This window comes from Somniosus microcephalus, chromosome 2 (genome assembly GCF_052327205.1).
Source record: "Somniosus microcephalus isolate GS21.2 chromosome 2, FLI_Smic_1.0, whole genome shotgun sequence".
NCBI lineage: Eukaryota > Metazoa > Chordata > Chondrichthyes > Squaliformes > Somniosidae > Somniosus > Somniosus microcephalus.
Genome location: NC_140988.1, coordinates 23,966,173 through 23,979,695, shown reverse-complemented (window position 1 = coordinate 23,979,695; position 13,523 = coordinate 23,966,173). Strand labels below are relative to the sequence as shown.

Below are 13,523 nucleotides of genomic sequence, written 5' to 3'. Positions count from 1 at the left end.
GCTGTGCGCAATTAGCTGCCACGTTTCCTACATTACAACAGTGACTACACTTCAAAAGTACTTCATTGGCTGTAAAGCGCTTTGGGACATCCTGAGGTGGTGAAAGGCGCTATATAAATGCAAGTCTTTCTTTTACTTTTTCTTACAGAAAGAGGACAATGTTTCAAAAAATTGTTGAACTGTCAAAAACCTACGAGGATGACACAGCATGGGTGGACTATATGTCACTGGAGACTACCAAGAAAGAGATTGTCATGTAAGTATAAGATGTTACCGATGATGGAGGAAACCCAACTGGAGTTCAGTGTTATGATGACCTATAACCCTGCGGAAAGCTGACGCTGACTTTAATACCTGTTCTTGTCACATTCAGGGCCATGATGATGACAGCATGTGACTTGTCGGCCATTACTAAACCCTGGGAGGTTCAGAGCAAGGTGAGTTCTCAGATGCAACAGCTTTTCATGCCACCAAGAACTCACACTGATGCCTGTCTGATTGGATGGCTCCTGCCGTTTTCGTTATTCAGACTGATAATGCAACTCTCGTGGTCTGGGGCTTTATTCTGTATTTTATGTGAACTATGAAGCCAATAGAGTCGATCCATGTGTCCGAACTTGCAACAGTGGCATAAACCGGTAGTTCTCAACCTATTAGTCAATGTGTCTCAAAGTAGATGTGAAAAGTTAATGGTTAATAGTGTATACGCAGACAGAGATGGGTGAATGACCATGGGAGGCTTAAAAGAGGGACACAGGAATACAGTCCTCAGGACCTGCTTAAACTTTCAGCACTTGATAGTTTTGATCTCTTTATTCTTTGTGAATGAAAGTGTGTTTTCCACTGTTGTGTATCTTGCACACATGGGCCTAGAAGTTGCTGTTTGCATTAGCTGATAGCACTTGAAGTGTTCAAATGAAATTCCTCTGCTGTGCTAACAAAGACATGAATCCATCTGTTTTAAACGGGTCAATGCTTTCATTAGAATAGCAGCAGAGGCAGATCATGTCAAGAGTTTGTCTGTTAACATTACTAACAGGAATTTTTAGCCTGTGGAAAAATTGCTTCACTATTGATAGTTTGAAACAGACAGATTAAGTGAAAATGAAATGTAATATTCCAATAAAGCATAAAGCAGCCACCTAAATATTGTCAGGTGCTGCAGTATATCAAAAACCTGCTCACTGCACTCAGGTAAAACATGGATATTATATATTGCTTTGAAACACTGCCATTATTAGTCACAGGGAGGGTGACGGAAGGCATCAAGTCACTTGAAGCAGTGCAACATGATCATTGATTCTTGGGGAAACCCGTTGCCACTCATAGGCGGCAGCGGCGTACTGAAGTGAGCGAAGGAGTGAAGGTCTTTCAGCTACAACACCGTGTCAGTGTGGAGGCAAACCGCAAGAGAGCGAAGGATCGGCAATATTAAAGGGATCAAACAGAAGAAACTCCCATTTATGTCAGGCTTGTGGTTCAAGAAGACGGCTCACCACCACCTTCTCAAGGGCAATTAGGGATGGGCAATAAATGCTGGCCTTGCCAACGACAGCCACATCCCATAAACGAATAAAAAAAAGATGATGTCTGTTGACGTAAGAAAACTACTAGGCACTTGGTCTAAGCGTTAAACAAAGCTTTAATTAACTGTTTTACAACATGGCGATCTAGTTGTGTCCTTCACTAGTTCCTGTAAAAGAATGTTCTGAGCAAGCTCTCCTTGGACAGCGCCACCAGCAGGCCGCCCAGTATTAGTTCATGAGTCATTTCCACATGAATGATAAGATTCACGTCATCTGTCAAGTATCGGCTTGCATAGTCATCAACAGGCCATCCACCGTGAACTTGTGCTCCTTTTATTGTTGGCGCCATCATCCTCGAGTACAAGGAACACGCAACGACTACTCTCACATTTATAGGCTGTCAACTTCTTAAAGTTAACGACACACCCCTTTACTTTGAGGAAACCACTTGCAACCTACTAGGCTGTAAAATATACCCCAAAAAATGGGAGAGCGTCACAGCCATGCAGAACAGGAAAGGCTCAGCTTTGATACATGGTTGGTGCTAAAGTAGCTGATCTCACCTAGAGCAGCACGAGTAACACTGCAGGTGGCTTCAGTCTCCCTGAAGTAGGAAGAGGAAAAACATCAGCCAATTGGCCCACTCCTGTTTGCTAACCAGTGACCCCCCCATTGAATGAGAGCAGGATTGGTGTTACTCTTAGTAAGCCCAAGCAATCATTCTGGGCTGACACTAGGATAGAAAATTAAACAAGAAAAAATGGTGTTGAGATGAAGTATGAAAATAAATCTAATTATTGTGTGTAATGGACATAGAGTTGTACTGATCAGCTGCATTGTGTTGTGCTATAGGTGGCTCTGTTAGTAGCAGCTGAATTCTGGGAACAGGGCGACTTGGAAAGAACTGTATTAGAACAGAATCCCATTGTGAGTATGGAACAATATTCAAACACTTCAGCTTTACATAGAATTTACAGCACAGAAAAATACCATTTGGCCCAACTGGTTTATGCCGGTGTTTATGCTCCACACAAGCCTTCTCCCACCCTACTTCATCTAACCCCATCAGCATATCCTTCTATTCCTTTCTCCCTCATGTACTTACCTAGCTTACCCTTAAATGTCTCGATGCTATTCACCTCAACTACTCCAGCTGGTAGCAAATTTTACATTCTAACCACACTGAGTAAAGAAGTTTCTCCTGAATTGCTTATTCCATTTATTAATGACTATCTTATATTTATGGCCCCTAGTTTTGGACTTCCCCACAAGTGGAAACATCTCTATGTTTACCTTATCAAACACCTTTATAGTTTTAAAGACCTCTATTAGGTCACCCCCTCAGCCTTCTCTTTTCTAAAACAAAGATCCCCAGCTTCTTGTCCCAGCCCAGTTTCTTGTCAGTCAGAAATAATTTAAGTTATGTAACTGTTGAGTATCTATTGAGTGGTTTTAGAAATAACGTTTTCGTGGATTTAAAATAACACAGCTCTGTATTTAAGGCTCACAGATGATAACTTTTTGGTTTTGTTAATTAAAATCCTAGCCTATGATGGACAGGAATAAATCTGCTGAACTCCCCAAGCTTCAATGTGGTTTCATCGACTTTGTGTGCACATTTGTCTACAAGGTATGTATTTCAAATATGCTTTATGAGTTACAATATCATTTCTTTTGTAACATCTAAGGGGCTTTACATCTGAGCATGTGTTAAAAATATTTCCTCATTACAGTATATTAATAATTTCCCTCCAAATACTACCCTAGACAGTATTATGGCAAACAATGGCCCGTAATTTGCAGTCAGCAGCGAAGCAAAGGCATTCGCCGCTGGCCTCAAAGAATGCTGCCCACAGAGATCTCATGATCATGATCTCTGTGGTGAGAAGTTTGCCTTTCTTGACGTGAAATTGATTTCAGCACTCTGTAATGGGAATTCCCAGCGAAGCGCTGCAGTGACGTCAACAAGCTGTCTAAGCAGCCAATCACGTTGAAGAATTCTCGCAGACAGCAAACCAGGAAATGAAAAGCAGCTTTTATCCAGACTTTTTAAAAATGTTACAGAGAGCAAATTAAAGATTGAGACTTTCACATGGGGATAAGGTAGAAGCTGAAATATCATGCACAAACTTTAAAAAAAATATTTTTTTAAGTTTTAAAAGAAATTGTAATTTTTATCATAATGGAACAATTTGACACACCACAAATATAAAAATTAATTTTTCAGGGCCAGAACGGGTGTTTAGCAGTCAATATGCCATTAAAACCCCAGTTACACCTATTCCAATAAGGCTTAACATTCATTGGGGTATTTAACAGCGATATTAATGTGGAAAAGCCCAAGTTTTTGTCAGTTCCACTGATTTCACTGATTATACTGATTGCTGGCTATGGAGGGGGTGGGGGGTCCACAGTGCAGCCTGTGTCGGAGCAGTGAATGACTGACTGCAACTTCAGGATTTCCGCGTTTAGATGCGCATGCGCTAACTCCTGAGGTTGCGGTCAGTTTCAGAAGGGTAATGACGGCAAACGATGACAGTTTCACCGTCATTAACCACCGCAAAATCCAGGCCATTATGGATTGTAGACCTCAAAAGGAAATCTACGGATCCAAAATGGGATGAACACCCTGCTTTTTGTTCAGCTGTGAACCAGAACATTGAATCCTGTTCAGAATCAATTATTGGCGATGCATCATCAATAAACAATGACCAGAAAGCAGTTCATCTAAACAGAACTTGGAGCTGCTTTTTGAGGCATTGGAAACATAGATAAGCATTTTGCAGCAATAACTAACTTGATCACAGAGGCATCTCTGTGTTACTCTAGATGGGCTGCTGATAGCTTGGATTTAAAGAGAAAAAGCAATTTTAGTTTAGAATACTACTCATGTAGGCAAAACAACCATGAATGGCACAAATATTATTAGGTACAGTAGCACAGTGGTTATACTACTGGACTAGTAATCCCGAGGCCTGGACTAATAATCTGGCAGACGTAAATTCAAATCCCACCACGGCAGCTGGGGAATTTAAATTCAGTTAATTAAAATGGTGACCATGGAATGACCGGATTGTCATAAGAACCCACCTGGTTCACTAATGTCCTTCAGGGAAGGAAATCTGCCGCCCTTACCCAGTCTGGCCGATATTTGACTCCAGATCCACAGCAATGTGGTTGACTCTTAACTGCCCTCTGAAATGGCCTAACAAGCCACTCAGTTGTACCAAACCGCTACAAAGAAGTACTGCAGCGGTTCAAGAAGGCGGCTCACCACCACCTTCTCAAGGGCAATTAGGAATGGGCAATAAATGCTGGCCTTGCCAGCGACGTCCACGTCCTGTGAACGAACAAAAAAAAAGAAAAAAATATTATTCCATGGTTATTGACTAACTAGCTGATTGGTCCGACTGTAGTATCTGAGGACAGTGTGACACCATTGATTATAAACAAACAAATTGATTGCCTTTTTCTCTCGACACAACTGAGGGGTATTAGCATCTTCCTCTGACATTATAGCAAAAATACAGTAGGAACAATGTTCCCCCAATTTTTTTTTTGGGTGCCCGGTCCCTTTAATGGGCTCCGCGGCCCACTCAAAATTTTGCGCATGCGTGAAATCTCCCAATGAAAAGCCGGTAAGCGGCCTGCGCGGGAGGCCCAGACAGCTGCGCAGCTTAGAGGGAATGTTGAGTATGAACTCATACATTTTACTCAAAATATCTAAGTAAAGCTATAGTTCATTGTGGAGTAAATCTAGAACGAACTAATTTTCTACCATTTTATTTGCTGATATGTTCCGACTGTGTCAAATAACACAGAAAAATCTATGAATCATTCCTTTCCAAAATTGAACAAATGAAGTAGCATTGATAACTTACTTGTATTATGCAAATTCTTAAAAATTCATTTGAATAAACACAGTGTTTTTACAGAATTATGATCACTGGATGAATTTTAGAAATACAAAGAGGGAAATGTGCTGCCGAATTTCAACATTTCAAATTCTGACAAAATCAAGCCTTATTTTATATCTCAATATAACTGTTAATCAGGTGCCCGATACCAGTCTAGTTTTATAGCTGTATTTCTTTCTTTCAGGAATTCTCTCGCTTTCATGAGGCTATCACACCGATGCTTGATGGTCTGCTCAACAACAGAAAAGAATGGAAAATACTTGCTGACGAATATGAGATGAAAGTGAAGGCTTTTGAAGAAGCAAAGCAGAAGAGAGCAGAAGAGTTAGCAGCAAAGAATGGTTAGGGAAATACAAATCTTCTCTTTTCAGATGTGCAATAATCAAAGGTTGGGAAGCCATGGCTCAGTGGGTAGCACTTTCGCCTCTGAGTCTAGAAGGTTGTGGGTTCAAGTCCCACTCCAGAGACTTGAGCACAAAAATCTAGGCTGACACTCCAGTGCAGTGCTGAGGGAGTTCTGCGCTGTCTTTCGGATGAGACGTTGAACCGAGGCCCCGTCTGCTCTCTCAGGTGGATGTAAAAGACCCCATGGCACTATTTTGAAGAAGAGCAGGGGAGTTATCCCCAGTGTCCTGGCCAATATTTATCCCTCAATCAACATAACAAAAGCAGATTATCTGGTCATCATCACATTGCTGTTTGTAGGAGCTTGCTGTGCGCAAATTGGCTGCCACGTTTCCTACATTATAACAGTGACTACACTTCAAAAGTACTTCATTGGCTGTAAAGCGCTTTGGGGCATCCTGAGGTCGTGAAAGGTGCTATATAAATGCAAGTTTTACTTTCTTTCCATGAACTTTCATTTAAGAGACAGTTTCCCAGGAAGGCTGGGTCATTCATTTCCCTTTCCCTTCTGAGACCTGCGTTCAAATCGAGCCCAGAGTAACTATATGAAAGTCTGCTTCCTTTTATACATTATTATGATCTCCTAAGTGAAATGAGTTTAGACGGTCTCAGCCCATACAACACTGTCCATAATTTGGCAGTGATTTGACAGTAGAGATGCCACAGCGCAGGGGAGAGAAAAGGAGGAGATGGAATGTTTTTGCGTAAGGTCTATTAAGTAAAAAATGTTGACAAAGGAGTAAATTTTTCCCAACATAACATTTTTTTAAATATCAGCCTTTATTTTCTGTTCCTCTAAAGACATCTCCCTTCTTGTAGCAAGTACTTCAACGCCACAGGCTTATACCTGTATTAGTACAAGGTGACCAATGTGCTTTTGGCACTTGGCTTTTTTTCGTTCCTATACTCTCCAATCTACAAACACTAATGTTTGATGTTGTTACGCTGAAATAATTTTCTGCAGTTATGACCAACACTTAAAATAAAGGAATAAACTAAAAGGGGGTGGGGGGAAAGACAGGAGAACATGCTCCTGCAAAGGGGACATTTTATGCCATGCTCTTGAGATTGAAATTAAATTCAAGATTAAGGTGCGTTCTTGGATTGGGTTCTGGCTCTGTTATATCTATTTACTGGCATAATTTAGCACTGAGGTTATTACTGTGCATCTAACCAATGATTACAGTGAACTACAGGTAAACCTGGATGTGCCAGTTTCCTCTTAAACTTGGAGCACCAACAACTGCTCCGTGTGTGCATGCTCGACTCTTGACATTGAACATGAAATCATAGGGGCGATTTTGCCAGCCCTGGGGAGGCGGGTTTGGAGGCGGGACTGCCGGGAAAATGGCAGAATCTGGGGGTGGGTGCCCAACCCGCCCCCATCCCGCCTCCATGCCATCTTGCCAGGAGGCAGGTAGCCATCCCGCGCCGGGTCCCGTCTCCTTGGAGGCGGGAAGGGATTACATCCAACTAACTGCCTGTTACCTAACAGGTAGTTAACAGGCAGAAAATAGGATTATCCCCATTTTGCCCACACAAGTGCGGGCTTCCCGAAGGCTCCAAAACCCGCCAGGGTCACCGAGGCAAGTAGGGGGTCTGCGGGGGTCGGAGGGGTCCAAAAGTGTGCTGTGGAGGTGAGTGATGGGTGTAAGTGTGGAGAGGTGAGTATCTGAGGTAAGTGGAAAGTGTTAGAAAAAGTGTACTTGCCTTTGTTTCTTCCTGCAGGCTTCAGTTGGTGGGTATGCGGAGAGTCTCGCACCTCCGCGGTAGAGATGACAGATGGCCGTTATATTCTCCAATGCAACAACCATCTAATTTCTACAAAAGAAAGAGGTTTGATGAGGTCTTGAATTCAAGAACTCATCAAACTACAGAGAATGTCAGTGTTTGACAGCTTCACAGAGCTGTCAAACGATGACAATTCATCTGTCGTCATACATTGACGTTCTCTGTAACCGTCTTTCCCTTAATTGGCCTGCTAAGCCCGCTGGGCAGGCTTAGCAAGGTCAATCAAGGGAAAATAGTGTGGGTTGGCCAGAGGTTGATGGAGGCGGGACTGAAACCCGACAAGTGGGAGTCCCGCCTCCAAAAGCTCCCCATTGGCAAAATCCAGCCCCATGTGTCACATAACATGTGTGTGTTTGAGCATGTGCGGTGTGGATAAAAGTGCTGGTTCCAATTTTAGAGGGAGCTGATCACCCAGATTGTGCATCCTGTAAATGCAGGCACTGTTGAGCAAAGGTGCCTGTGCAAATTTGTGTTAATAAGCAAATTTGACAGGAGTGAAGCTATCAAGTAATTACATGTCACAATATGAAATGGTCTGTGAACTGTTGTGTCCACTTCTCATATTAAAACTGAAGCCAATGTCTACTGAGAGACCAGTGCCTTGTACAGGCCTTGTTATTGGTGAAAAGCAAGACTACGCTGACAAGTCTATAATTGGATCTAATGATATATTAACAAATCATGTTGACATGAATGAAGCACTAAAGGCCTAGTATAAGAGAGCGACACACCCATGTTATACCTGATCCAGGCAACAGCTGCAGTGAAGTAGAAAAATCTTCCATTTTCTGGTATTGATGTCCCTTACCTTCCTGTAATGTATGTAATTTAGTTTTCTAAATGAACTAATGATTGATTCAGTGGGGTGAGGGGGAAGATTTTTTATATGGTTAAAGGTTAGCTTGTCCTTTAAATTTTTGTTATTTAATTTTTGTTCTTGATAATACATTTAACAAGTTTGTTCTGTAGCTGGCTGTAATTCAAAGGGGAAACACGAGATCGTGCAAATCACATTGAAAGGGCACCACCGAGAAGCACAGTTGTGCGTGACATCGTTGCAAGAAGGATAGTGTAGATATGGATGCTGATAGGGGGCAATGTTAATATTGGGGGGATGATGTGTCCCAATCTGAGATGAGTGCCTTTAATGCGGGACTCAGGCTAACTTAGAATACATCAGAGAAGGAGGCCATTCGGCCTATCGTACCTATGCCAGTTCTTTGAAAGAGCTATCTAATGAGTCCCATTTCCCTGCTCTTTCCCCAAAGCCCTGATTTTTTTTTTCCTTTTCAAGCATATATCCAAATCCCTTTTGAAAGTTAATATTTAACTTCTGGCTGGCACTCGCCAGCTGGATCCTTGCTTGTCTACCTTTTCTGGATTCAAATCTCCTGCAGTCCAGAAACTGACTCATCAGTCACCATGGCTCCCCATAGCTCAGGAACCTTGACAACTACTGACAACTCGCTCACTGAGTTAGCAAAGTCCAGATCTCCCAATGTTTCCAGCAAGTCAGTGTCCATAAATGCAAAAGTCTTCTGGAACTTCTTTCTCTTAAAAAAAGGAAACAGTGAATGTGCAAACATAGTTAAGTGGCCACCCTTAAATATTATTATGGTCACTATTTAAAGCTGTCACAGCGGATGGGTTGAGGTTGTGATGTATCAATATCTGCAGCCTGCATTCTACAATTACTTGCTATTAAAAAAATCAGTAACTTATAAGAGGAATATAGGAATTAGAATAGAAATTAAAAATATTTGTTAAATTAGCACTGAGATATATTGAATGGATACTATTGTCAAACACTCATGCAACCAATTCAAAAGTTAAAAAGTACTTTATGAGTGGTTTAAAAAGTGCGTCTTTTTAAAAGCAAGAAATTGCTGATGATAGAGAACATAGGAACATAGAGAATATTGGGGCAGAGAGAATATTGGGACATAGAGAACATAGGGACATGGGGACATAGAGAACATAGGGACAGGGGGACATAGGGGACATAGGGACATGGGGACTAGAGAACATAGGGACATGGGGACATAGAGAACATAGGGACATAGGGACACAGAGAACATAGGGACATGGGGACATAGAGAACATAGGGACATGGGGACACAGAGAACATAGGGACATGGGGACATAGAGAACATAGGGACATGGGGACATAGAGAATATAGGGACATAGGGACTAGAGAACATAGGGACATGGGGACACAGAGAACACAGAGACATAGAGAACATAGGGACATAGAGAACATAGGGACATAGAGAACATAGGGACATGGGGACACAGAGAACATAGGGACATGGGGACATAGAGAACATAGGGACATGGGGACATAGAGAACATAGGGACATGGGGACACAGAGAACATAGGGACATGGGGACACAGAGAACATAGGGACATGGGGACATAGAGAACATAGGGACATGGGGACACAGAGAACATAGGGACATGGGGACATAGAGAACATAGGGACATGGGGACACAGAGAACATAGGGACATGGGGACATAGAGAACATAGGGACATGGGGACACAGAGAACATAGGGACATGGGGACATAGAGAACATAGGGACATGGGGACATAGAGAACATAGGGACATGGGGACATAGAGAACATAGGGACATGGGGACATAGAGAACATAGGGACACGGGGACATAGAGAACATAGGGACATGGGGACATAGAGAACATAGGGACATGGGGACATAGAGAACATAGGGACACGGGGACACAGAGAACATAGAGACACGGGGACATAGAGAACGTAGGGACATGGGGACATAGAGAACATAGGGACACGGGGACATAGAGAACATAGGGACATGGGGACACAGAGAACATAGGGACATGGGGACATAGAGAACGTAGGGACATGGGGACATAGAGAACATAGGGACATGGGGACATAGAGAACATAGGGACATGGGGACATAGAGAACATAGGGACATGGGGACATAGAGAACATAGGGACATGGGGACATAGAGAACATAGGGACATGGGGACACAGAGAACTTTTTTTTCCTTGAAACACCAAATAAGTTTTGTTTTGTTTGAAGATGTATCTTCTCTCATTCATTTATCTTCTCTCGTTCGTTTACCCTCTCCCCTGACCCCCTCCTTTTAGAAGCAGCTGCTGCTGCCGCCGCAGCGAAGGCTCAGTCCAAAACTTGCTCTGTGTGTTAAACTTTGTGGTTCCTGGGCTGCCTCGTTCTCTTCAGCCTTCACCATGATAAGGGGCTGCACAAACTGTACAGCAGAAACTGGCTGCAGCAGGCAGTGGGAATCAAGAGGATGACGTGACTTTGTAACCATTGAATCGTGCTTGGAATCTACCAGTGTTTGAAGGGTGGACCTTGAACAGGATGACGACGCCAGCCTGTATTAAAGGGATACACTCACTGCAACAGATATTCTGTTGTGTGTGGTACATGCACTTTAATTCCTCTGTAAATAATTTAATTTAAAACAAATAATTGTGGAAAACCTCCTGAGTCTGTGGTGCTGGTAAAATTTGACTTGGGCGGAAATGCCAAACGGGCAGTAGCGTATTGGCTGCCTGTTATATGCCCCACCCAATATTCAGTTCCCTTGATGTCACTGGAACTGAATAGCGGGCAGGGAGTACAGCAGGAGGCCGATGCGATCCTGCCCTATTTGTGTTACCGCCCATGTCGAATTTCTACCTCAGTGTTTCAATCCAGGAGGTGTGTTTTTTCCAATCAGAGAATGTTATTTGTACACTTGAAGATTAAACAGGAATCATACTTAGAAGAATTAGAAGTCTTAGAATTGGCAAACCCTCACTGTATTTTTGCTTAAATGGCTTTGCCCCGTCATAATTTTCGAAGAAGTTACTTAACCTCAATGCTCAAACGAGGATGCAAAATAACATTGGGATTCTGAGCCATGATAAAATAAATGAAACCCCTTTCTGCGAGCACATGAACTTGTGTGACGCCTTTATGCAAATTCTAACAAGTACCAGGCAGGAGGTAACAGAGTTGGTTCAGTCAGTGCATTTATGATGCCACCTGATCCCTTTGATTGTGTTACTGCCTTGTAACTCTCTCCCCTCGGATGTTGCCTGTTTTAAAAACACACCAGGCACTACCTTCCATCTCTAACCTGCAGGAAACTATCAGCCTGAGTAGAAATCTTTAACCTTCATCCACTCAGAAAAGCTGGAAATATCTGTTGTGCATTTCCACACTTTGGGCCACAGATAGCTTCCTGCATGGCCGCATGCTTTTTTATTTTCTGATTTGTGTGATGAAATCACAAAAGCATTTTAATTTTATGCATTGTTAAAATTAGATATTATCAGCATTTATAAGAAAAATGACACAAATAAATTTAAATCAAAAATTGATGAGTTGTACCTCTCTAAATCCTGGGAAATGATCCAACAAATGAATCAAATAAGGAAATATTGTATTAAATTCTTGAGAACGGTATTGGAATAGGCAAATATATAACTTGAGAACACAATTGGAATAGGCAAATATATAACTGGGTGCATCAGGTACATGCCTATAATCTGTATATGTGCATCAGGCAGGACCTCCAGATTAGTGTGTTGCTATATTGTCACATAACAATGCTATTGTAAAAATGTCCATATGTTTTTACTGTTGCATACTTAGTTCCTGACTGCAACAGCTTCAGAGCTGTAAAGTATCTACTGTGAATTTGTATTAAGTAGTCTCTCTTCAGACTGGTTAGAATGAGCTATTTCTCCCATGATGAAGTTTACTCATTAGCAGAAACTGTGAGCTGGTCATTAAAGACAGACGAGCACTTTCTGCGGTTGCTGTCTATACAGGTTTCACTGAACAAAGGTTAGCATGTCCGCATGTCAGGACATGTCTTCCAAACAAACAAGAACGACAACCACATCAATGCGTACAATTATCAGATCTCCAGGATGATGTTCCAAGTAACTGAAAGCATGAGGTATTCTCAACGAATTAAACTGTGTAATATAAAGGAATTACAAAAATGTTTTATAAAACTGTATAAAAAGCTGCTACTTGAGCTCCTTGAGTATATTTAATCTATTGTATATTTCTTCAATTTAATTGTACATTTTCTCAATTGTGACGTGTTCACTTTCTCTGCTATAAATCTGTGGTGATCTTTTCATTTTTAAAGTTGATACAAAATGGGTTAACAGTTTAAGGGTATCTTAAGGAACACTTTAACAAACTTTTAAGAACACTAACCATAACATTCCTCCACCAACTATAAATGGGTAGCAAATGCCACTGTCATAAGTTCAGGATTTCTTTTCATGTAGTTGTGACCAAGCAAGACTGTTAAAGGAATAATAGATATACAGTATTATAATGATATTGGGCACAGAGAGGACAGTCTCAAAATTTGATGATGTCACAAATGTAGAGGATTTGGAAAGCAGTGAGGAGGACTGTTAAAGGCTTCAAGAGGGCATAAACATGTTAGCAGAATGAGCAGCGAGCTAGCAGATGGGGGCAGATGCAATTTAATGTGGAGAAGTGTGAGGCGATACATTTTGGGAGGAAAAACAAGGAATGAGTTTAAATGTGTAATTCCTTGAAAGTGGGCATGCAGGTAGATAAAGCTATAAGAAAGGCCAGTAACATTTGGGGTTTTATAAATAGGGACATGGAGTACAAGAACAAAGAAGCAATCATGAACGAGATAATATCAGGGATCAAAAAGTATAGTCATGAGGTGAAACTTGAGATACTGAGGCTACTTCCAATGAAGCAGAGGTGACTACAAACAGATTTAATAGAAATTTTAAACAGCAACTTGCATTTATATAGCACCTTTAACATAGAAAAAACAACCCAAAGTGCTTCCTAGAAGCGTAATCAGGCAAAATAGTA

General features: G+C 41.7%; 1 protein-coding gene across 1 annotated transcript in view; it reads left to right on the top strand.

The window, feature by feature from the left end:
- The window catches only part of LOC147122603 (rod cGMP-specific 3',5'-cyclic phosphodiesterase subunit beta-like), a 133,614-nt gene extending 121,594 nt beyond the window's left edge, over positions 1 to 12,020 (top strand). Inside the window, exons 17-22 of the mRNA XM_086007500.1 lie at positions 149 to 256; positions 374 to 437; positions 2,379 to 2,453; positions 3,073 to 3,156; positions 5,628 to 5,784; positions 10,778 to 12,020. Coding sequence (XP_085863626.1) covers positions 149 to 256; positions 374 to 437; positions 2,379 to 2,453; positions 3,073 to 3,156; positions 5,628 to 5,784; positions 10,778 to 10,836 — 547 coding nt within the window. The 3' untranslated portion in view covers positions 10,837 to 12,020. The remainder of the gene's footprint in view (positions 1 to 148; positions 257 to 373; positions 438 to 2,378; positions 2,454 to 3,072; positions 3,157 to 5,627; positions 5,785 to 10,777) is intronic.
- Positions 12,021 to 13,523: the final 1,503 nt, after the last annotated feature.